This window comes from Schistocerca cancellata, chromosome 1, assembly GCF_023864275.1.
Source record: "Schistocerca cancellata isolate TAMUIC-IGC-003103 chromosome 1, iqSchCanc2.1, whole genome shotgun sequence".
Classification (NCBI taxonomy): Eukaryota; Metazoa; Arthropoda; class Insecta; order Orthoptera; family Acrididae; genus Schistocerca; species Schistocerca cancellata.
Genome location: NC_064626.1, coordinates 391,963,325 through 391,988,578, shown reverse-complemented (window position 1 = coordinate 391,988,578; position 25,254 = coordinate 391,963,325). Strand labels below are relative to the sequence as shown.

Sequence of the window (25,254 nt, the reverse complement as noted above, 5' to 3'; positions counted from 1 at the left end):
TGTTGGGACCCTTGCTGTTCATGATGTATAGTAATGACCCTGCAGACAATATTAATAGTAAAATCAGCTTTCTGCAGATGATGCAGTTATCTATAATGAAATACTACCTGAAACAGGCTGCATAAATATTCAGTCATATCTCGATAAGATTTTAAAGTGGTGCAGAGTTGGCAACTTGCTCTGCACACTGTGTGAGTGTGCTTCCAACTTGCTCTAAATGTGCAGAAATGTAAAATTCTGCACATTACAAAATGGAAAAAAATGTAATATCCTATGACTATAATATCAATGAGTCACTGTTGGAATTAGACAACTCATACGAAAACCTGGGTGTAACACTTTGCAGGGATATGAAATTGAATGGTCACATAGGTTCAGTTGTGGGTAAAGCAAATGGTAGACTTGAATTTATTGGCACTCGGTCTACAAAGGAGATTGCTTACAAATCACTCACGAATGATTCTAGAATATTGCTCAAGTGTTTGGGACCTGTACCAGATAGATCTAACAGGGGATATTGAATATTTACACAGAAGGGCAGCATGAATGGTCACAGGTATGTTTAATCCATGGGAGAGTGTCACATAAATACTGAAGGAACTGAATGGAAGACTCTTGAAGATAGATGTAAAAATATCTTGAGGAAGTCTATTAACAAAGGTTCAAGAGCCAGCATTAAATGATTATTCTAGAAATATATACAACCTCCTACATATCACTCACATAAGGATCATGAGGGTAAGATTAGAATAATTACTGCACATACAGAGGCATTCAAACAATCATTCTTCTGGTGCTCCATATGTGAATGGAACAGGAAGAAACCCTAATAACTGGTTCAATGGGACATACCCCCTCCCATGCACATCACAGAGTATAGATGTAGATATAGATGTAATTGTAGTAGTTTATCATTATTATTACCTTAACCCTCTCCACAAAGAAACATGGCAGTTTCTGAATGAGTCAGTCTCTAAATAGATGCCCACGTCACTGTATGAATAGTCAGATTTTGAGCTGCTGTAAATACGATACAACAATCGTTGCCTCACAGCATCATGAGAGCAACCAGCAACAATTCTGCTGAGGGAGCGATTGATATGCCCTTGACTAGTTTCAGGCCTATAACCATTTTTAGATGGCGGCACAGATTCTTGTGGAGATAACATACTGTTTCTCCACTACTATTAAAAATAATGATGGTTGGTAATTTACAACATAATCACTAAAGGTATTTAAATGTTGTGGTGCATACCCTTTCAAAATATTAAATTTAAGTTGATGTAAACAACTAAGTACCTTCATTTGTTCAAGCTACAGGAGGAACAATACGTAAGTTTCACAAGATACATATACTGTCCTCTAAAGATGAGTTTGGTCCTAAAATTAGTTACAGAAATGACAGCTGTTCTTTGTACATAAGCGTGACTCAAAGCGCTTTCTCTATGGATAAAATAAAATGGTGTGTGTGCACCAAAAAGCGGGGTCACACATCCCTGTACACATATATATGCTTGAACTCAATTAATCAAAGAAATCACTATTCAGCTCATGCTCAAGTGTATTTCCTATAGTTATTAGCCATACCCTTTTCAGTTTCTGTTGGGAACTGAGCAGACAAATAAAGGCTTGATGATGTGCACTTTAATCTCCATTACCTCATAACTAGAGTTCGCTATGAGAGATACACAATGTAGGCATCAGAACTGCTTTCAATCTGTCAAAAATTTGGTGTGTTAGACCCCCCCCCCCCCCAAACAAATCATGATCTTTTCTCCAAAGAGTCTTATGTAATGTCCCTTAGCATTTTTGCTACAGTCTTGTAATGATTTATTGTAATGATTTAACCAAACAGGTACAACGCTGGCAAGAGGCTTCAGAATTCTTTTTGTCTCTTGTTTCCATATGACCTAGTGAGCAACGTAAACTCTTTAGCATTTCTTAAGAACAATGCACATGTATCATGTATGTGGTCATCTTTGCAGATGCAGTACAATACGAATGCATAATGTTCTTCTCAGATATCAATTTTGCATGTTTACACCACTAAATATAACTTCACAGTATTTGCACAGAAATTAAAGTGATGTGAATCTTGAAAATTTCCCAATGTACAGAATACTCAGAATTGCTTCTGGAGTGCAGCCAGCCATAATTTTCTACCATGGATGATATTTCATCTGAGCACCTGCCAGGGATCTTCAGGCAAAGAAGACTCACCTGAGGATGTCTGAATAGTGCCCATGGCTATCTGAGGAAAATGTGAGTCACTTTTTGTGATGTATTGCCACACTATTTACAATTTGTTTAAGAACTCTAGTAATATAATTCATAATGATGATATGGAAAAGTGCAGAGAATAACACAGCATAAGGCATATATTTCTACAGGATGAACTGTAGCAACAATTATGATTTGCCATTGGATAAAATGCAAGAAAAGTCGTTAGTTATGTTGTGTATGCCTGTCAAAAGAAATTCTTGGTATTTCATGCCAATACACAGAGCACGTGACAAGTTAAACATCCTACAAAGTACCCTACTTGTACTGAAACGCCTTCTAAGTTTCACTGCCAAATCCAAGATTTCATGTGCAGTAATGTGATAATAACCAAAATATGACTTAATAATTTACACATGTAAAGACAACTTTTGTAATTATTGAACAGAATTTTTTTCAATAGTAGAATGAAAATAACTGAGGCTCTGATATATGCTAAAATGTTATAGTAATTTGACTACTATTTACAATCGTGCAGTCACACAGGTAACGATTGGTTTTTGATACTTTATGTAATTATTAACAGTTATTCAAGTGGTGTCTACTTAACAGGGATGCATTCTGCACTGAGAAAGATACAATGAATAGTTTGTGGCATCTTTATATTATTATCTATTTGTTTCACACATGTTCCACCCATTTTCTGTCCTGGCTACTCGCAATAATGGAGTATGCTTCACTTGAGTCGCTCATTCTGTTTATGACTTTCTCTCAATGAACTGATACATACATAAGGTTATAACTCAAAAAGGAATGAGTAACAGGGTTCGATGTCTCAACAATAATGAGGGTATTATAAATGGAGCTCAAATTAGGATGGTGCAAGGATAGGGAAAGAATCTGATACCACTCCACAAAAATGCAAGATTTTTGTGACTTAACCACTGTGCCTTTACATTTGGAGCCATCCACCTTTGTTTATTCAGTATATATTTGCTTGTTTCGTGTATGTCACACATAATGGACACTACTGATCATATGTGCACTAACATCAAAATAAATACTAAATATTTACATTTAAGCCAAAGTGTTCAACACAGAATATGTTATAGGTTGGTAAATCACAGGTACATTGTCTCTTGGTTACACTACTTATCCATTGCCAACCATGTTACCTGTACACCACTCTTTCATTATTACACTATTATGTAATATACTATGTTGTCATATCAAAAATTGAGGAAATGCTTCCTCACACTTATACCTGACTGATGAACTGCACACAGATTTTAGTACCTCTCTAGCTAATGCTCTTTTATAGCTCTCTCTCTCTCTCTCTCTCTCTCTCTCTCTCTCTCTCTCTCTCGTTGATTTTCCTCATTTTTTATTACAATTTGCATCCTTTAATTTTCAGTACTGTACTTACTCACTTTGGTTGATTTTCCTCATCTTTATTACAGTTTACATACTCATATTTTGATTACTGTAATATACATATTTTCAGATTCCTAAAGCAGTGTGAACAGCAGGGAAGGAGATATTAATCACTTCAATGACATATGGCACACTGGAATGATTTGACTTCTGGCAAGAGTATGGGAGGATCATTAAAAATATATGTATTGGCAGTAAACACAAGACAACAGAAAAATTCAAAAACAAGAATACAAGCAAATAATGGATTGGGAGGCATCCTTCTCCTTTCACCAACCTCTTCACAACTGCAGTGACTATGGGTGAATTGGAAGAGACTTTCATGTGACCTAGAAGTTGTATGCTTTACACCTCACTGTGATCATGATGGTAAGATTTCAGCTGACCCTGTTAACAGTGTGAACTATTGTGAATTTGTACAAGCACTTGGGCTTTTTTGTGTGATAAGAAACCACATCTTTCTAATACTATGATGAGATATTAAACCTGGACGGTCCTGCATGACCTGAAACTGATTGAACAGTTCCGAGTTCTGGATTTTGGAAGAATAGTAAAGGAATTTGGGCCAATTGTGTGGAACAGTTACGACACCATTCAGACTTATTCCTTCCATGTGCCCCAAAATAACTATGGCTTCTATGTGCAGATAGAAGTACCTAAAGGAAACTATCAGAAGGAAACAATGAAACATTCAAGAAATCTTCTTGGAATATCAGCCAAGCCACAGCATCAGATTGTTGTAATGGTTTGAAGAGTTTCCTATCCATCATCTTCAGGTGATGATATGTTCCATAGAACAATGCCACAGTTCACACTCACTCAATAGTGTCGCAGCACACCACTGCAATGGACATCCCATAATTTAGTGAAGCCACAATAGGCTTCTACCTAAATGACATTTGTTGTGGGGCTACAACCTTTATACATCTTTTTTACATGTTTGCTGTTAGGAAAACCTTTTTGGTAAGAAATCCATGGAAATACTTCCAAAGTATGCTTTAGGATTGATAATACTTCAAATCTGTATGGGTAACCTGAGCCTACTCAGTATACAATGAACCAAACTTTTTTCTCATTTTATACTTAAAGTTGTATCATCAATATCAGTTTTTTTATTTTTTTGCAACCAATATAACTTTTATTATGGATTTAGTATTACACGAAGTATTAATTTCTGAGTATTATTTGCAGCAATATTTGCTTTAGAAATCATTTTCTCATATGTTTATGAGTTCTGTGGCCCCAACTGAATAAGTAATAATTTCTATTGGATCAAAGCCTGTTGCTCCCACTTTTTTCCTTTCTTTTTGTCATTTCCAGTTTCATTCATATCTTACAATGACTTGTAAATGTGAAAAATGGCAAGTCACAGCATGGTATGAGTCCACAAAAACTATAGGTCTCTCCTACAACTGGCAGGGTCAATCAGTTAACAGGTCAGGGGAAGGCAAGGGTACAGCACTTCCAATGATAGGAACATGTCTAGCAAAGCACTGTGGTGTTCAAACTACCGTACAGGTTGAGGACAGCTTTACATTTACAAATACATTTCAGGCACATCTAACTTTTTATTTACAAAAGCATCATGAGTGACCATATGCAGTGCACTACATTTACATGGTAATTTAACATGACATACTGCACACATATGCTAATATTTTTAGATTCCAAAATGTTGGTTTCTCTCTTTAAAACTTACAAATTAGCAAACTAATTCACTAGGCTATTAAAGTAAATAATGGAAAGTTATCAAAAAGTATACCATAATCTGAAGCTCAACAGCTGAAGAGTTATAATTTGTCAAGGATAGTGAAGGAAGCCCTAATATAACTAGGATAAACGGAAGTGCCCTCTGCCGCTCAGTTCACAACTGTCTTGCATAATGTGAGTATGGATATACTTGTATACATAGATGTGGATAATAGAAGCCAAGTTCAGATTTAATGGAAAGACCAACACTCTAATCAGGTCAGCAATTCCTAGGAGACACTCAGACGCAGAAGAGCAGAACAAAAAGACTATTATGCATCTTAGCTTTTGGCCAAAAGACCTCTTTCTGAAGTAAAAAACACACACACATTCACACAAGCACAACTCAAATACTCATGCCTGCAGTCTTTGGCTGCTGTGGCTGGAGTAAGTTGTATCTGTGCCATGGGATCAACAATCTGATGATGGAGGTAAGGAGGTGGCCTGGGGTGGGGTGGGGTGGGTGAGGGGATAGCAGGGTAGGATTGGGGGGGGGGGGGGGGATGCATAGTGCTGCTTGTGGGAGCATCCAGGAACAAGGTTGGGACTGGATAGGGCTTCTAGGTGCAGTCAAGAGGTTTAGGAAGTGAGCGGCTGGGACAGAAGTGCAGAAAAGGGCAGATGTAGAGAAGGAGAAAAGGAGTAGTGGGTGCACTGGTGGAACAGAAGACTGTGTGTGCTGGAGCAGGAACAGGGAGTGGTGAAGGTTGAGGCCGAGGCAGGGGTTACAGGTACGTAGGATACACTGTTGGGAGAGTTCTCACCCATGCTGTTCAGAAAAGCTGATAGTAGGAAAGCACCAGATGGCACAACCTGCGAAGCTGTCAATGAAGCGAAGCACACAGTGTTGGGCAGCATGTTCCATAACTGGGTGGTCTAGTTGTCACTTGGCCACAGTTTGTTGGTGCCAATTCAGGTGGACAGACAACTTGTTAGTCTTCATGCCCATGTAGAAAGCAGCTGGAAAAGGTTTGCAGCTTAGTTTGTAGATCACATGACTGCTTTCACATGTAGCTCTGTCTCTGATGATGTGACAGAAATGTAGTAGGTGGTGGTGGGAGGATGTATGTGACAGATCTTGCATCTAGGCCTATTGCAGGGATATGAGACGTGAGGTAAGGGATTTGGAACAGAGGTGGAACAGGGATGGACGAGGATATTGCGTAGGTTTGATGAGAGATGGAATACTGCTGTGGAAGGGGATAGGAGAAATAATGGGTGGGGCAGTCCTCACTTCAGCGTGCAGCAAGATGTAGTTGAAACCCAGGCAAAGAATGTGATTCAGCTGTGATTCAGCTGCTCCAGTCCAGGGTGGTACTGAGTCATGAGGGGGTGTGCTGCTCTGTGGCCAGATGGTGGGTAAGTGGCAGGTGGTAGATGACAAGAGAGACAAGGCACAGGAGATTTTTTCTGTATATGTATGAATGGGTAATTTCAGTTGGTGAAAGCCACAGTGAGACCCTAGGTATATTTCGAGAGGGCCTGGCTGTCACTGCAGATGCAACAACCACAGGTGGCTATGCTGTAAGGAAGGGACTTCTTGGTATACCCGTTTTTCTGAACTGCATAGGTGGGAACTCTCTCTGCAATACATCTTATGTTCCCTGGCCTCAACATTTATTAGTGCCTTGCCTTCACTTACACACCCCCTTCCCTGCTCCCACTCCAGGACAACACAGCCTCCTTTTCCATCAATGCACTCATTCCTTTTCTACTTCTCTACATCTCCCCTTTTCTGCACCCTTTCCCATCCTCCTCCTCCCCCCTCCCCTCTTCAACTAGCAGACCTACCCTACCCCATCACATCCCTGGACACTGCAACAAGCAGCACTACATGTTTCCCTACCCCACCCCGCTATCACCTCCCTGTGCTTGCCCCATTCCTCCTGCTTACCCCCACCACGAGATTGTTACAGCTTAGTCTGGCAAAAGCAGCCAGAGACAGTTGCCACGAGTATGTGAGTTGTGCTTGTGTGAATATGTGTATGTTATATTTTCTACTTTAGAAGAAGGCCTTTTGGCTGAAAACTAAAATGTGTAGCAGTCTTTTTGTTGTGCCTGTCAGGAACTCAGCGTCTCCTCTTATGGCGAGCAGCAATCTATCTTTTTCATAATATAGATTACAAGAGACTCATGCGGACATGCAATAAAATTAACCCTGTTCACTAGCAGTAACAATGATTCTTAATTTGTATACATGGATCATATTTCAGTGCATACTGTAAATTATTGTGCCCACATTACTGAAGATTCTTCTTAATGATTGGAGCTACAAAAGACAATGTGTGATTGTGAGAGTGAGTGAAGGATGGAGTAGAATACATTTTGTGAGCCAGTGATAAAGATAAGAGGAAAGCTGCTACACATACATGTATGTACAGAACTCAAAGCATGCATGGCTGTATAAAGTATGTGGTATCCACTGATCACATTAGATATCAGTGGGTAGATTAAATGGGTACAAATGTGGCATCACAGTGAGCAACAATGAAGCCTACCGCTTCCATCATTGCCTTATATTATTGCCACCGGATAAAGAATTATTCCAAACCAAAAATGAAATTCTGGGTCTAAAGCTATGCTAACACTATCATTACAAAATTCAATAAGCTGCCTCATCGTGTGACATACTGATAATAAGTTTACAGCTCTACCTCATCACTCTAGAACATAGTTTCTGAATGAGATCACAAACTTAATATGACGTGCTCAGAGGGGTGTTGTAATTGTAGAAATTTGGCTCCATGAAAATAGCACTGTATATTTATGTGATCATGCATGTGACTTCACAACTGTGTACAAAAGTGTTGACTGCAGCTACAAAAATTAAGTGTAACCTGCAGCTAACCTTGAAAAACTAACTATCTGTGTTTTAATCTTTCCCAAGCAACCAGTCCTATTTTCTCCCTTCTTCTTACTGGAACGATTTTGCTACTATCAGGATCACACTGCATTTAAATACACAGTAAACACTTTTCTTACTTCAAAATCTATCAAATGAATAAAACTACTACAGAAATATCTACAAAGGGTACACCAATAACAGAAAAAACTATGATTTAATTCAACAAATATATTATTTTTTCTCAGAATATTAGCTTCCTTTGCACAATTTCTTTTAAGACCACAACCAACAATGGAAAGAAACTGTAGCAGAAGTTGCCTTAGCATTCAAAGCTACCAGCAATGAGAAGAATATCACGAATATTCAACCTGAAAAACTAATAAATGCACATCACAGTGAAACAGATGTTCTTTAATTTTGTCTAGATATTTATTTAACAGCCGAGTCACAGTAGTTTCGAGACACAAAAGCTAAGGTATGGATGACAGGTTATGCTCTACAAGAGTTTTCTTTATTCTGAACAAAATTTTTTGAATGAAGTACAGCTGTTTTTGCTTTAATACAGCTTCTCTATGAATATCTACCTTCATCTGTTGTGCTACTGTTGGCATTATACATTTAGAAAACAGATTTAGAAACTATATCACTGTATCTTCAAGGTCATTAGAGAACAAGGGTAATTTTCTTACTGAAAGAATAAAGTTGTAAATAATTTATGAAACAATTGTGTGTTAAAACTGATTTCATATCCATGAGCATGGCTCCCCACATAAGAAAAAATGATACAAATATCATGCTTTCTAAGATGCATTCAACACAAACTTTGGTATTCGTAAGTGATTACAGGACTCTTAAGTGCGAGGAACAATAAACACGGCAGTATGTTACCCTTATATTCTATGCTATGAAAATGTGAAGTTCCCTATGAGCATTGGATTCCAGGTTAAAGTTCAGATGTCAGCAATGTTACATTTTTTTTCTATTCTGCTTTGACATGTGGAAGAAACGAAAACTTAAATGACCTAAATTTTGTGAAAAATCTACTGTCGTTTCAAGATGTTTGTTAACTTATTGTTTGATGACCCCTTTTAAACTAACTTCTTATTCTTTCAAGCACACCTTACCATCACTCACACTGATTAGTCTACAGAGATGCATAAGCACTGTTTTTTCCCAAATTCTATTCTGGTTTAATCAGTACGCATGCGACAGGAAGCATTTTCCAAAACTCTACACATAAAAACAGTATTATTTTGGAGCTTACCTGTTGAGTTCTTGACATTGTAATTCTGTCAGAGACAGCAAAGGACTTGGAAGAGCAGTTGAACGGAATGGACAGAGTCTTGAAAGGAGGATATAAGATGAACATCAACAAAAGCAAAACGATGATAATGGAATGTAGTCGAATTAAGTCAGGTGATGCTGAGAGAATTAGATTAGGAAATGAGACACTTAAAGTAGTAAAGGAGTTTTGCTATTTGGGGAGCAAAATAACTGACATTAAATGTAGACTGGCAATGGCAAGGAAAGTGTTTCTGAAGAAGAGGAATTTGTTAACATCGAGTATAGATTTAAGTGTCAGGAAGTCGTTTCTGAAAGCACTTGTATGGAATGTAGCCATGTATGGAAGTGAAACATGGACAATAAATAGTTTGGACAAGAAGAGAATAGAAGCTTTTGAAATGTGCTACTACAGAAGAATGCTCAAGATTAGATGGGTAGATCACATAACTAATGAGGAGGTATTGAATAGAATTGCAGAGAAGAAGAGTTTGTGGCACAACTTGACTAGAAGGAGGGATCAGTTGGTAGGACATGTTCTGGGGCATCAAGGGATCACCAATTTAGTATTAGAGGGCAGCATGGAGAGTAAAAATCGTAGAGGGAGACCAAGAGACGAATACACTAAGCAAATTCAGAAGGATGGAGGCTGCAGTACGTACTGGGAAATGAAGCAGCTTGCACAGGATAGAGTAGCATGGAGAGCTGGATCAAACCAGTCTCAGGACTGAGGACCACAACAACAACAATGTTGAGTTCTGTTGTTTTCATATGAGGACCCGAAATTCAAAACATTTGAGGTGCATTTTTTTAAAACTGTTTTCAGTGCTATTGTGTTCTCAGTACTCTGCTGCATGTCTCCAGACTTCCTCCAAGTGTAAAATAATGGAGAAAATGTTTCAAACATTTATTACTATGAGGTGCAAGGTCTTTGTGACAAGAAATACTTCACTCAGGAGACTCAAATGCCATTTCAATACATACAAATGATTTATATGATTTTGAAGATGCTGCTAAGACATTTTTGCCAATGGGGCCATGCTAGATCTCCAAATGCAGTATGGTCCAAGTGTCTCACACTCACTCCTTTGAAATAACTATTCAAAATTCTTACTTTGGAACAGAAGAATGGAAAAATGATGATGTATTCAAAAACGAAAGGAAAGACAATGGTAGATGTATGCCATGGCGTACTTCATCTGAAAGACCAGCCATGAATGAAAGACCAGCCACGAATGAAAGACCAGCCACGAATGAAAGACCAGCCATGAATGAAAGACCAGCCATGTTTATCAGTTGTAGAACAGAAAGACCTATTAACGATGTTGCCATTTCTCCATAAACGGCACAGAGGGAGTTTTACAGCAAACTCTGCAACATCTGAGTCCAAGAATGGAGTTGAATAAGAAACAAAAGTCAATACTGGCTTTTTTGTGAAATCAATTTTTTTATTCTCTTGTAAAATAAATGAGAACTGGTTTTTGTTGACTACTTTAAATATTTCTGATGTATTTCTGTACTTGTATTATCACAAATAAAATGTATTGCCTCTGTATTAATGGCACCTGGAACAAAAACTTTTTTATTGGCAATTAGAACCAGTCAGCTTCCTGGTATGGTACTTAGAAAATAGATAATTTAATAAGAAAGTTCTGATCTGTCACATTATTTTTGTGGTGATAAAGTGGGTAGCATTATTCTGCAGTATCAGAATCCTCCTCCATTTTTGGATACAAATAAGTTATGTAAAGAAGATAAACTGTTTTTTTAATTATTCTCCTGACAAATATGAGGTACGGCACTTAGAATGTATTTCACTTCCTCTCTTTATATTTGGTGTACTCAACAACTGGAAGCTCTCCAATTTAGTGGGTTTTATGCATAATACCCATCTATGCAATTGGAATCAAATAACTTAAAACTGAAAAAAAGAAAAGTTCTCAGATATTGTCATTTAAACAACATCAGTTCTTTACTAATATGAATGCTAATGAATTTTTGTCATTTACATATCAGTTCTTTTGATACTGGTTCAAAACACATCCTCTTCTAGATTCCCCACAACCAATAGCACAAAAATGCCACTGATAATTTAGTGTTCACACACTAAGATATCCCAATGTTATTTTTTGTATCCAAGAACTCTAAATGTAGTTTTTACATGTGAGGAACTTCTTAAATATATGCATGTACCATAATTTAATCAATCATGACATTTATATAACAGCTGGTCATGACACATATTTTCTTAGCAGAAGATGCTATGGAACCTAATGGCACAGATTTTTGGGCTCATGTCACTTTCAGACACCCTTGGAAAACGAAAATAAAAAAGGGGGCTTGGAATTCACTGCATCTTTAGTATATCAACATGCACAATACTTATTTCTTTTCATAGTTATTCATCTTTAAAAAGCTTTCATTCATATTAGTTTCACTCATTAAGTGCATTAGTTTTGCAGTTCTTCTATTTTCTGAACTGTCCTTCACTCACCAATTCCTTTATGTAAATTCTCTGTCAATTATCCCATTTTCTCTCTTTTTCATCTTCTTTCCTTGCTTCATCTGACTTCATTTCTCTCTACAGTGATCACCATTTGATCTCCCAAAATTTGTTACACTCAGCATAAAGAGTCCTATGCTGATGCTATATTCAGCAGCACTATCATTATATCTGCCCTTGACAAAGAGGTTCTCCAGTGGTCACTGCAGTTTCAAGATCCCACACTGGAAGAAATATTTTCTATTGCTCAGTCATTTGAGTTGGAATACTGGGTGGACATGGCCACAATAAATAGTGACAACAGCAAGCGTTCGGGTTCCGGCATGTCCTTTGAGGTGGAAATCACAGTGGTGCAGCCACACCACAAAAAAACGTCCACAGCAGCCTGCTTACCACAAGCCCTTTTCTTCTTGCCCCAGTTGTTTTGTTCCACAGGACCAGCCTGATTGCTCCAAGCATTGGTCTTCCTTTCATAACTGTCAAGAAGCTACACAATGTGAGGTGTGTAATGCTTGGCCTGCACACACTGCACACTCAGGTCCTCAACCGAAGGACATCAATGTTGTAAGCCCTGTATTTGATGTCCTTGCAGCAGTATTCAATAAGTTATTCATCAATGTGCATATCAACAGGAAGCCCCTTCAGTTGCAAGTAGATACTAAATCAATACTGGTGCCACAGAATTTCCCATGAATTCTCACAATTTCTCATTAATTATCACACATATCAGCATCTCAGTGCCCATCATTGTCACCCACTACATGTCATCTTTTACGCTACAACAGGCAACAGATCCCCATATTTGACCAATTTACAGAAGACACAGTGTACAAGTCTGTGGTTTCTCCATCAACCTTCTTTGTGGTGAACAGCACTTCAACAGAAAATTTGTTTGGCTTGAATGGTTTTCACAGCCTTTGGGTTTACAGTCTCCAAGTCAGTTCACCTGGTTTCTGACTAAATGTCATACCAGGAATTTGAAGTTTGCAAGGGATTTCCAGACATTTTGTTGCCTGGTCTCAGCATGACTAATGATTTTACTGCCCATTTCAGCCTTAAACTAACAGCACAGCCTTATGTTTTTTCCAAGCACAGCCTGAGCCATTAGCATTTCATCACCTAGTCTAGCAGGAACTCAACAGGTTGATGGCTTTGGGTGTGATTGAACGTACTCTGCCAAGCCAATGGGCTACACCGCTACTGATCATTAAGTAACTACCTGGCAAGCTTCGTATTTGCAGCGATTTTGAAGTGACAATCAATGCACAGGCACTGATTGACACTTACTCCTCATCCAACATCCAGGTGACTGGCAGAGGGTCAGCATTTTTCAAATGTGGATCTTTCAGATATATTGTTATTAGTCAACATCCCCTACAGACCGTATAAATACAAATAGTTGGTTTTTGGCATCACAAGTACTCTTGCACTTTTTCAGCATTTCCTGGAGCAACTCACACAACACATTACTTCTTGTATCAACTCTCTGGACGATACTGTGATCACTGGTCCCTCCATGGAAGAACATCCAAGGAACTTCCAGCTTCTTTTTCTGACCCTACAGGATCAGGATCTCAAGCACAATCTGGATAAATCACAATTCTTTCAGACCCATAATGAACAGCTTGGACAGTTCATTTCCCTTTGGGGAATTCAGAGAATCTCGTTGCAATCACTGATGCTCTTTCACAGCCCACAACCCTGAAGGAATTCCAGGCTTTTCTGGGCAAAATTGCTAATTATCATAAATTCAGCCAAAAGCTATCACCATAGCATAGCCTCTAAATCAGTTGAAAAAGGGTGCACCTTTTGTCTTGTTGGCTATGTGTGACAAAGCTTTCATGATGCTGAAAGACAGTCTTCGTTCAGCCCCCCTTTTGGCCAGGTAAATAGCTCATCTTGTCTACTGATTGATCCCAATTGACCGTTCAGAGCAACCAGTAACATTTGCCTCAAAGACATTAAACATGGCACAGAAGAATTATTGAAAAACTGATAAGGAGCCCTCATCATTATTTATGCGATGAAGAAATTTCATGGTTTTTTAATTTTATTTATTTATTTATTTTTTAATATGGTGAGAACTTTCCACTCATCACGCACCACAAGAAGCTCATCACCTCCCTTAGTACTTCTGCATTTCTGCTGGACAAGATGGCCCACAGGCTGCAATGGTGGGCCCTGATACTCAGCACTTACAATTATGAGATTCACTTCTCCCCCACAGCTCAGCACTCTTAACCCAGATGCCTTATTGTGTCTTCATATGGGTCCTGACCCTTGCTTCAACCAGGAAGAACTGTTTTATTTTTATCTCAATGACGAAGCTCGGCTGACAAATGGATTGCATCCCTGTTATGATCTCACAAATAGTTGATGCCATCAGTGCAGATCCTGTTCTATGCCAAGTGTGAGAGCATATCCAGTGGGAGTGGCTGGAATGGCCTCCAGCCTGTGTGTCACACCTTGTTCATAATTATTTTGTGCTTCGCTACAGATTAATTCCCATAACGGCATGATATTATTGATGACAGAGGATGCTGTGCCACAGGAGGTCATTCCCACATCCCATCGGCGTAATGCACTTTGGTTCTTGCATCACAGTCAGTGGGGAGTATCACATTGAAAAATGCCTGCTGCCACTACAACTATTGACTTGGTGTTGAACGACTATTGGAACACTTAATTGTTGCACGTCCCAAGTATGTGGTTACCAGGCTGCTCTGCAACAATGTTATTCGCTATGACCAGCACCCACAAACACAGCCATGGGAATGCATCCACCGGGTTCCACAGGCCCCTCCTTGTACACATTTTGACTGATTGTCATTGATGCATACTCCTGTTTCCCATACATCCTCAAGTCTGCTCCATGATGGTGGAGCCTACTGTACATGCCCTCACCTGAATTTTTTCCATTTAAGGTGCTCCCCACACTCTCACAATGGACAACAGGTTGCAGTTCATCTCTCAGACCTTCAAAGAATTTTGCATGCAGCATGGCATCCAATACATCAAGGTGCCCACATTTCACCCACAGTCCAATGGTGAGACAGAATGTCTCATACAAAACTCTGAAACATGGATGACAAAGTACATCAGGGACGCTCCAGCAGAAGAAATGCTTAAGTGTTTTCTTCATTCTTACAGATCCACACCTGCTGGCAGAGTTGCTGCAAGGGCACACACCTTGCTACACCACCTGCTGTGGCTATCGCCACATTACATGCCCAGGACCCCTATCTGGGTTCATGTGTGCCTTCAGTCTTCACAAACAATGGATTCGGGTGATCATCCACAAGCAGTGGGGGTGGTGTGACTTCACACTGTACACAGGCGACAGGCTGATGGCCTGCCATCCCAACTTGCTACACCTAGGGGTGGGGGAGGAACTCCCATTGTCCCCCTTGTGCACTTCCCAAGCCACTCCATCTGTCGGATCCTGGTTTTACATACTTTCCTCTGCCTCTCAGGGCACCTCCTCCCTCTTTACCCTGGCCTCCTGTGCTGTGCTCCTCTTTGCCCTCCCCCACCCCCCAGCATCCTCATCTGCTGTTTGTTTCATCCCTCTGTATAATTGTCAGGGATGGTGGCAGAAGAATCTTTCCTCAAGGGCAGCTGCCAGGCGGACCCAACACTTTCTCAACCCCCCCCCCCCCCCCACAAGCCAGATGCTCCCACGACTTCCACTCTGGCATCAGTGTGTCCACTGGCTGCTACTGCCACACTGCCCAGTGTTCAACCATGGTGGAGTCATGGAGTCTTCATGATCAGTGCCACTTCCAGCCCTACTCTCCTGATGTCACCAACAGAGAGTTCTGTCTATTTGCTTGTCTTGCCACAGTTCACAGTACGGAGGAGGGATGCCTGGTTCATGCCATCTCATCATTGCCTTATCAGTGCCTCCACTGCAGCTGCCATAACCTTCGAATACACGCCAATGCAAGCTGTCAGTATTCATCTCGCCCACACTGGCACCAGGTGGTGCAGTACCAGCCACCAGGAGGTGGCATTACCAAACATCATAAAATAGCTTCACATCATGATCTGTGTGTACCACTGATGATTAATGCCAATAAGGTTAGCAGACAAACAAACAAAAAACATATAACCCCAGAGTGGGTATGGAACTTCAGTTTTGTGTTCTCATTAAACCCGTTAAAACTTTACATATGTTCTTACCTGTGAGTGGAGTTAGAACAAATGATCTAAGGAAACTGCCCATTAATAATACAAAGGAAATAGTTTATGGGAAACAGTGAAAAATTTTAATAATGGTGGTCAGAAGGTGAATTCAAACTTTAGCTCCAAGATTATGAATCGATTTTCTTCTGGGTGGACACCATGGGCGTACCCAGTTAGGGGCAGGGGGGGGGGGGGCACCTGCCTCCCCTCCCCCTAGAAGATATTCACAGTTTTTCACCAGTTTACTGTTTTATTTAATAAGAAATGCTGCATGTTTTCTCGGATTGTACAAGTGCATTCTCGTATTTAGAATGTTTATTAAAAGCAGTTTTTCACTGGTTTACTGTTTTATTTAATAAGAAGTGCTGTATGTTGTCTCAAGTCTTTGTTTCCTGAGACTAGTATGACCTGCCCCCCCCCCCCCCCCCCCCCCCAGTTCACATCCTGGGTATGCCCTTGGTGGACACTACAGCCTCATTAAATCATGAGAAAATGGACCATTCCACCAGACTGTATTTTAAAATTGTACTTTATTCAGCACTACTAGTTTCAGGCATGGCCAATTTCCAGTGCATCTATAATACCTGTGGATACACCATCTTCATTTTTTGGATGACAAGGTGAGGACAATGTATCCACATCTGTTAACCGATACATTTGAAAATGGGTCTTATCCAAAACTGATTATGATGAATAAAGTACAATTTTGAAATACTGCCCAGTAGAATGATGTCTTTCCTCACATAATGGATCTAGTTAATTAATCAAACCCCATTCATTGCTGGTAGCAGTCAGAGTGAAACCTGCACGAGAGTCAACAACATCAAATTAAGATATAATTTAAGATCAGAAATGTGTATTCTTATATGTAAATTACTGTAAGAATGAAACCCCAAGTCCCTGAAGTTTCATACTTATAAACAAAGTGAACAGAAATTAAAATATTTTTATTTCTGTGTTGCTACAAGTTACTCCCACTCCATCATTCCTTAAGTATAACATTAGCAAATATACTATCAATAAAGATTTTGCCACTTACAGCTTTTAAATCCTTTTTCTATTGCATCCCTGTCCATAGCATGATGATATTCATAAACTGACTTCCCAATTAAATCATCTGGGTGGAATCCCAAGAACTGTCCGATGCTGAAACACAATGTTTTTATCAATCACACAGTGGAAAATCCAGGATGGAATAATTACAATATGATTAGAAGGACAGATTCTACTCACCATATAGCGGAGATGTTCAATAAAAAGACTACTAAACACACAAGCTTTTGGCCAGAAGGCCTTCTTCTTAAATGGACACACACACACACACACACACACACACACACACACACACACACACACACACATATTCGCACAAATGCAGCACACATGACCACTATCTCTGGCTGCTGGTCTGGCAGTCTGGCCCCAGCAGCCAGAGACTGTGGTCATGTGTGTATGAGCTGCATTTGTGAGAATGTGCCTGCATACATTGTCTGTTTCAGAAAAAGGCCTCCTGGCCACAAGCTTACGTGTTTAGTAGTCTTTTTGTCGTGCGTGTCCATGACTCAACATCTCCGCTATATAGTAAGTAGCAGGTTTTTATTAATGTTTTGTATTACAAAGCCTTCCTTCTAAAAATACAAATTAGTTGGCTGTGGGGTCAACCAAGAATTAGACAGGAACCTGTCCATGGCCTTATTCAAGGAATTATTTTAGTTGTGCCTCAAATCATTTAAGGTAAGCATTAAGAAAATAGTTACCAGTGGCTAGAATGGGGTTTGCATTCCAGTCTTTCTAAACCTGAGTCCAGAGTGTCAACACTGTGTCAACTCACTCAGCATGAAATTGAATGAAACTATATATTTGCAACAAATACAGCTACTAATAACTGTAAAGCATCACAATTCATTTAAAATCTAGTGAGATATAGAAAGTGAATTGCACATGGCTCTTCACAAATTAAGAAACAACTGGAAAGAAAATTACATGAAGACACAAAAGTTGTCAAATACATGATTTACTTACACCAGAAAGAACAATGCAATTGTGTGATGTAATGATCAAAAAATAGAAAAAAACGTATTGCTTTTGACAAACAATATCTTACATTCCTCAGCTCTTCTCAAGCATAGAGGAATTGTGCAGTTTGTTGCATAAGCACAACAAGCTCACTGCAGAAATCTATATCTATACTGTCGTCTTATGAACTGTGGCAAAAGGTGTGTGTTGTGAACTGCGGTTTATTCATTTCATGACATATGTTTACATAAATTACCAGGTCATCCTTCATAAATTCTTCCACTGAGTAATAGCAACTCTAAATCAATGCCTCATATGACTTTGTTTTCAGTGGACCTAACTTCATCTACATACGGTATATTGGGATACAGTTTGAGACAGTGGGTGGCAAGCATAAATTTTATTTGTTTCTTGTGTCCTATGAATAGCATAATAAAATATTTTTCCCTCCTTCTGGCTCCAAATGCACTCAGAGAAAGGAGTGTTTCCATTTCTGTGCACACACTTTTATTTCACTAATTTTACTGGTGAGCTGATTATATGAGATGCATGAAGAATGAAGTAAAATGTTTTGTCAGATCATAGCAAAAGGAGGAATCTCAAAATTTTGAAAGTAAGGCTCTATTCTTGCAAGCAATGTATCTCACTGGAATTTATTAAGTGTTTTTTGCACCACTTATACTGTTGAAGCAAACCATTGCTGAACTGTGCAACTCTTCTTCAGCTATATCTCATACATTAATTCAAACTGGTAAGGGCCCAGATTAACAAATACTAATTTAGCATTGGTAGGGTGAGGTGTTTGTTAGCAGACACCTTCAGGTATCACTTACACCTCTTCAACATCGTTCTAATAAACCTCCACCTGGTATCTGCCCTCCCTAACACTTACATTTATCTGATCATCCCACCTTAGATTGCTCTGGACGAAGGAGGAGTATTAGGGTTTAATGTCTCATCAACATTACGATCAATAAAGATGGAACAAAATATCAGAGACAAGAATGAAATTTTCTTTCTTTCTTGTGTCACACACATAGAGCACCAAAATCTTTTTCCGTCTTTCCTTTTGCATTTTCAGGTGAAGAAAGGAATGTGTTGAGGATGGGGAAGGAAATTACCTGTGATCTTCGAAAGGAACCATCCCTGCATTTGCCTGGAGCAATTTAGGAAACACACGGAAAACCTTAATTTGGATATCTGGATGCTGATTTGAACTGTCACACTCTCAAATGAGAGTCTAGTGTGGCTCTGGACAAACACTGCTAAATACTTCAGAGTTATGAATGAGATTAAGTCTGACAATCGTGCAGGCATACATCTTCCAGTTACTGAATACAGTCTTCTTAAGTGCTCAATGATCACTGGAGCTCATCTGTATAATCGCATCAAGTCTAACACGTAGTTCAAGAAGTGCATGTAAACTGTACTCGCAGATCCAGGCCAGCAGCCAAAGGCAGACACCAACATTTCCCAAACAAACATTGCATTACCTAGTAGCCATGTCAACTATTTTAGTTCCTGCCACACAACACATGAATTAATAAGTGTCGAAAATAAAAAATGGAGATCATATGGAAGCTTAAGTAGGGAGGGATAGCACTGTCTGAAGAACTACACGACAATCATTATGAACGCACTCCTTGTTTATTATTTTATATCAACACACAATGTTTTCTGTTTCTCTTTTTCTACTGACACACTATTGGCCTGTTCTATATAGCTGGTACAAGTAAACACAAACCCATCATAACAACTGTGGTTACAGTGACTTCAAATGAAGGTAAAACATCCACAGTTGCAGAGCAGGCAAAACTATTCTGCAAAGATTAAAGACATCCAAACAGGATTAGGTAAATATGATGGACATATCAGACACCAGAGTTTGACCCTTCAACTGAACTAAATATAGACTGACACACTGTCTCTAATGCCATAACAGTGGATAAAATATCAGACAAACACAATCCAAAAGCAATATCAACTGAGCTCCAGTGATCATTGAGCACTTAAGAAGACTGTATTCAGTAACTGGCTAACAACTTCAATAATCAATACAGAGACATTTTATGGCATCAGGATCAGTTTATGACACCATGACTGTTCAGGACAAGATCTAGATATTTGTTAACATAACCAAACAGCTTAACATAACCAAGCAGCTCTTCGTAAAAATACACATTAATGAAATCTTGGACAAGGGTATGACATAAAAAGCAATGGCATTAGAGTAATAAAAGTGACGAGAGTTGAGGATTCAAAGCAATTATGGATTTACAGAATGGTTGCTTAGTAGCACATGTCAGACAGTGAACAGTCCATAAAGAAATGTGTAAGTGGTGCCTTTCTTCACAAAACATGCTTCCCCCTCTTGCTGCTCAGCTAGGCAATGTCGCAGTAGGAACCAATAAACAATTTGTGTCTTTATTTATCAGTTTTGTGGGACCATGTGAGCCAAAGTTACTTGGTCATGGAACAAGTTTGTATACAGTCTACAAAATGCTGATTATAAATTTTAAAAATATGCGGATGGATATGTGTGTGTGTGCGCGAGTGTATACCTGTCCTTTTTTCCCCCTAAGGTAAGTCTTTCCGCTCCCGGGATTGGAATGACTCCTTACCCTCTCCCTTAAAACCCACATCCTTTCGTCTTTCCCTCTCCTTCCCTCTTTCCTGACGAAGCAACCATTTGTTGCGAAAGCTTGAATTTTGTGTGTATGTTTGTGTGTCTATCGACTTGCCAGTGCTTTTGTTTGGTAAGTCTCATCATCTTTCTTTTTAGATATATTTTTCCCACGTGGAATGTTCCCCTCTATTATATTCATAAAAAAAATTATAGAATTACTAAAAATAAAAAAAAGTGAGAGATTATACACACAAACAGAATATTACAGAGAAAATTCCTCAATTACTTTGAGGAACCCCTACACAGGACAGAACAAGTGTACCCTCCAAGGAAACCTTTGAAATTACGAGTGAATGCTTTGGGTTCATCACTTTTTTTTTTTAATGAAAGCCTATTGAAAAAGAAACCAACTGAATTCTGCACATATTTCCTTTATTGAGTTTTAGTATTTACCTGTTGGCAACCTCCAGGGACTAGTTTGGAGACCTGTGCTTTTCAATATGACATATAACATGTTACTATGAAAAAGTATGGTAACAACTTCTCTATACAATTGGCCAGCCTAGAATCATGACATAAGGCAGAACAGTATATTGTGGTATGTTTGGACTGTGTTACAGAAAGGCTCAACAACTTCCAACAGGTTTTTTGATAATACATCACTGAAGTGGACATGACACTGTAGAAATAAGGAACACCAAAAGTCATACTTTTGTAAGATATATTAATTACACAACCAGTTTTGACAGTACATTAGTGTCATCTTCAGGCACGTATGCAAAATGAATGGTGGTATCCAATGCTCAGTGCATCAACACATGTAGCATGTATGGTCTCATGGATCTACATTTATATTTGACAGCCATTTTCAGATGGCTAGGGTGCACACATCATGTAAGTAGAAATCCATGAGACCAGTGTAAACATACTACTTGTCACAATGCACCAAGGGTTGGATATCACAATGCAGTTTTCATAGGGGCCTGAAGTTGGCCCTAACATAGTGTCAAAACTGGTCACATAATTAATATATTTTATAAAAAATATCACTTTTGATATTCCTTATTTCTGTAACATCCAATGGGGGACATCACTTGACAGCACAGTGTATTACAGAGAACCTTACTTTCAAATTCAGGAAATTCTTAGCTTCCAATATTAGTCAAGAAAATATGTTATTTCATCCAACACACATTTCAACCACAACAGTAAATTTAGATAAATTTGAGCCTACAAAAGATGAATACTGACACTTGTTATCCCTGTGCATCATCTGCAAATAAAACAATCTGCACTTGAAGCAGACAAAAACAGTGATCTTAACATTAAAAATGGTTCAGTGAGCATCTGCTAATGTGTATCCCTTCTTCAATGCAGGCTACTTTAAGAAGAAGAAAATCTGCATTGGATTCACTATTGTTAGCTCATTTTCAATGTAAAATAGTAACAGTAACACACAAAATGTGCCTAAAACTTAAGGTACTGTTGCAGTTAGTGTCTTCTGTACAGGTATGACCCAGGCATCTGATCAGTTACAAATTGTTCATTTCTTTAACATCTTACATTTTCTAAATTTTTACATCACTGTGACGATATTCTATGAGCACATATTATTGATATTCAAAATATTTAAAAGAAAGATTGATACATGGGAAAAGTATGATAACATAATTTGTTAACAATTTCCATATGAATTATTCTTTGATATAATACATAAATTACAAAAATATGAAGTCAAGATAACTGGAGTGCTTTCTTTGGAGTATTTTAATTTCATTGATGCCTTATGCAATCAAAATATCTGTAAGTGTTAATAGTGCAAAACATACAATTGTAATTATTTTACGGCCATTTGTCACAAATGCAAAAACTGTAACTAAGGGGGTAAATACAATAGCACTATGTGCATTAGTTGCCAATAAACACTGACTAGCAGGAGCAAAGAAACTCTGTGGGTTAATAAATTATTCAACACTATTGCTGCATTACACTATACGAAAAAGCTGTACTCACTTTTCATCAGCGTAAGTAAACTTCATGTCCAAACTGTGCTTGCTCAAGAAGGTTTGCTTGTCGAGTGGAATTTCAATGTTTGAAGGATGTGGAATTGGTTCACCAATGGCCACAAGACAGTGCTGCTGATCAATTGTGGAACAATCACTGTCACTACTGCACTCGCCACTGCTCTCCGACTTGATCTTCTTTTTACCAGAAGTACCAGGAAGCACATGACCAGTGCAATGAATAACCTGAAAATGCAAAAAAGACCTGCACTGCATCTCTGGTGATCACTGTATCTGTTACGATTAGTATTATATAAGAACACACCAACAGCTTTGAAATAGACTGCAATCTCTGTTTATTGCTGCTGCACTAAAATTCATTTAAATTATATAAATGTAAAGCTGTCTCCAACCAAATTGTTGATTTGAACATCACAGTTATATAGTACATGTAACTTTGTTGGAGATGGTAAGTCTTCCGTAGACCTTTGAAATGACTTACCCAGCCAGTTGTAAAAGAACTTACAGTTCAACAGACACACTGAATTTCAGAGAAACTTAGCATTTCCATGGGTACATGAACTGAGATGATTCTACATGGGAATTTTTGTACCAAATTATTTGTCCCAAAAGTTGACAAGAGATACCACACTGCTGACATAAAAAATCACCACCACTAATTTCATCCATTTTTCAACATAAAACTGGTCAGTCACCCAAATGGAATAAGTTTTATTCACTGAGAAGTAGAATAAGGGGGGAGAGTAAGCCTAGTACGAAAGGAAATAGCCTAGGAAATAGTTGAAAGTTTTGCATACTCAGAACGAATTAGAAACTGAATGGTAAATCATGCACTTTTAAAGTACAGTGTCCTCTCTGGAGAAGAAATACACACCAAGAATAAGCATATAGGATTTGTGTTTACTGTCTGCCCAACAGTTCCAACATGTATCACAGCTCTTCCAGGCTCATAACTTTCTTGATTGCATCACATGTGCATTTGTTTGGCACAGACATTTCCAACTGCCAATAAACAACTCTCATGAAACCTGGAGAGTGGGTAGAGGGAACAAAATAATGCAGTATACATTTTTTGGTTGATGGCCAATTTCACTTTGAAGGGCTAAAATACACCCCACTGATTATACAGTTTTCAGGAACATTAGTTACATATCAACTTTTATACGAGAAACATTTTTTTTTTTTTTTTCACCACTGTTTTGAAGACATTCACTCCAAATCTAATATTCCAAATTACCTTTTGGGGTTTGTTTTAACTCTTAAAAGTGAAATTAGGCACAAACAGAAAAATATATATTGCATTATTCTGCCTCCTCTACATACCCTCCAAGTTTCATCAAGATTGATCATTGACACTTGGGAATGTTCCTGTGTCAGTGATTTTCTGTTCTCTATATGTGAGAACTGCCTTTTTGCAGCCCCATTCCAATGGATAAGAGTTCATTTACCACAGATGATTTCCATCACAAATGTCTTCAACTACCAGTCAACTTGTCATAATCCATTTAACAAACTGTTTTCATTTATACACAGCTACCTATTCAGTTCCATGGCAACTGGTGCTGTTATGATGTCACTGAGATTAAAGGAATTTGAGTATGCTGATTTTCTATTTGAATTGCGAGATAAAAGAGCAAAACTTAATAAAATAAGAGTCTCATCAACTGAGTGCTAGTGATAAATGGGTGATTGCTTTACTAGTCAACAGCAGAATACTAAGCAGTTGTGGAACATAGCTTTGCAGGCTGTGTGAATGTCAGTTGTTATTAAAGCAAGTAGTTTATGGTAGTGTGAAATGACTACTTATGATTGTATCATATTGAGTTGGTAATGGTATCTAAGGAGAGGAAACTACAACTTCAATGACCATGCGAGAACTTGACACCCAGCCCTAGCCTGTCACATAAATGCAATTAACTACTGTCAATATATTTCTGCAGCCTCAACAAGTTGCATGAAATGCATGCTGTTCTAACAATAATTCACCAAAGCTTATTTTTATATATTTTATTTACACTACTGGTTTTGAGTAATGGTTCATTCTAAGTGTCACAAACACACCATGTTTTGTTGTAATTATAATTTTTTACTTACGTTGTAAGATCTTAAGAGGTTATTTTTCAATTAGATCTACTTTTGTTTTGTTACATTTATATATCTGATGTATTCATTTATATTGTATATTAAATTTAGGATTGTATTTTGTTCTGAATTTTCTATCACTGATAAGAATTTTGTCAAAGTTCTCATTTTTTGCTTAACACTTCTAAGTTCTGTTTGATCATTTAAAATGTTGTTTCATTTCATGGTCAAATGTATGTAGATTTCTGTTTCCTCTAAGATGTTCATGTACCTTCCTTTTTTGGCTCCA

The 25,254-nt window shown here is 38.4% G+C and overlaps 1 protein-coding gene across 3 annotated transcripts in view; it reads right to left on the bottom strand.

Moving 5' to 3' along the window:
* Positions 1-25,254, bottom strand: part of LOC126175634 (endothelial PAS domain-containing protein 1) — a 702,263-nt gene that overhangs the window by 269,722 nt on the left and 407,287 nt on the right. For all 3 annotated transcript variants that reach the window (XM_049922540.1, XM_049922525.1, XM_049922533.1), the window contains exons 5-6: positions 22,873-23,108; positions 17,257-17,363 (exon numbers count right to left, since the gene is read on the bottom strand). In XM_049922540.1, coding sequence (XP_049778497.1) covers positions 17,257-17,363; positions 22,873-23,108 — 343 coding nt within the window. The remainder of the gene's footprint in view (positions 1-17,256; positions 17,364-22,872; positions 23,109-25,254) is intronic.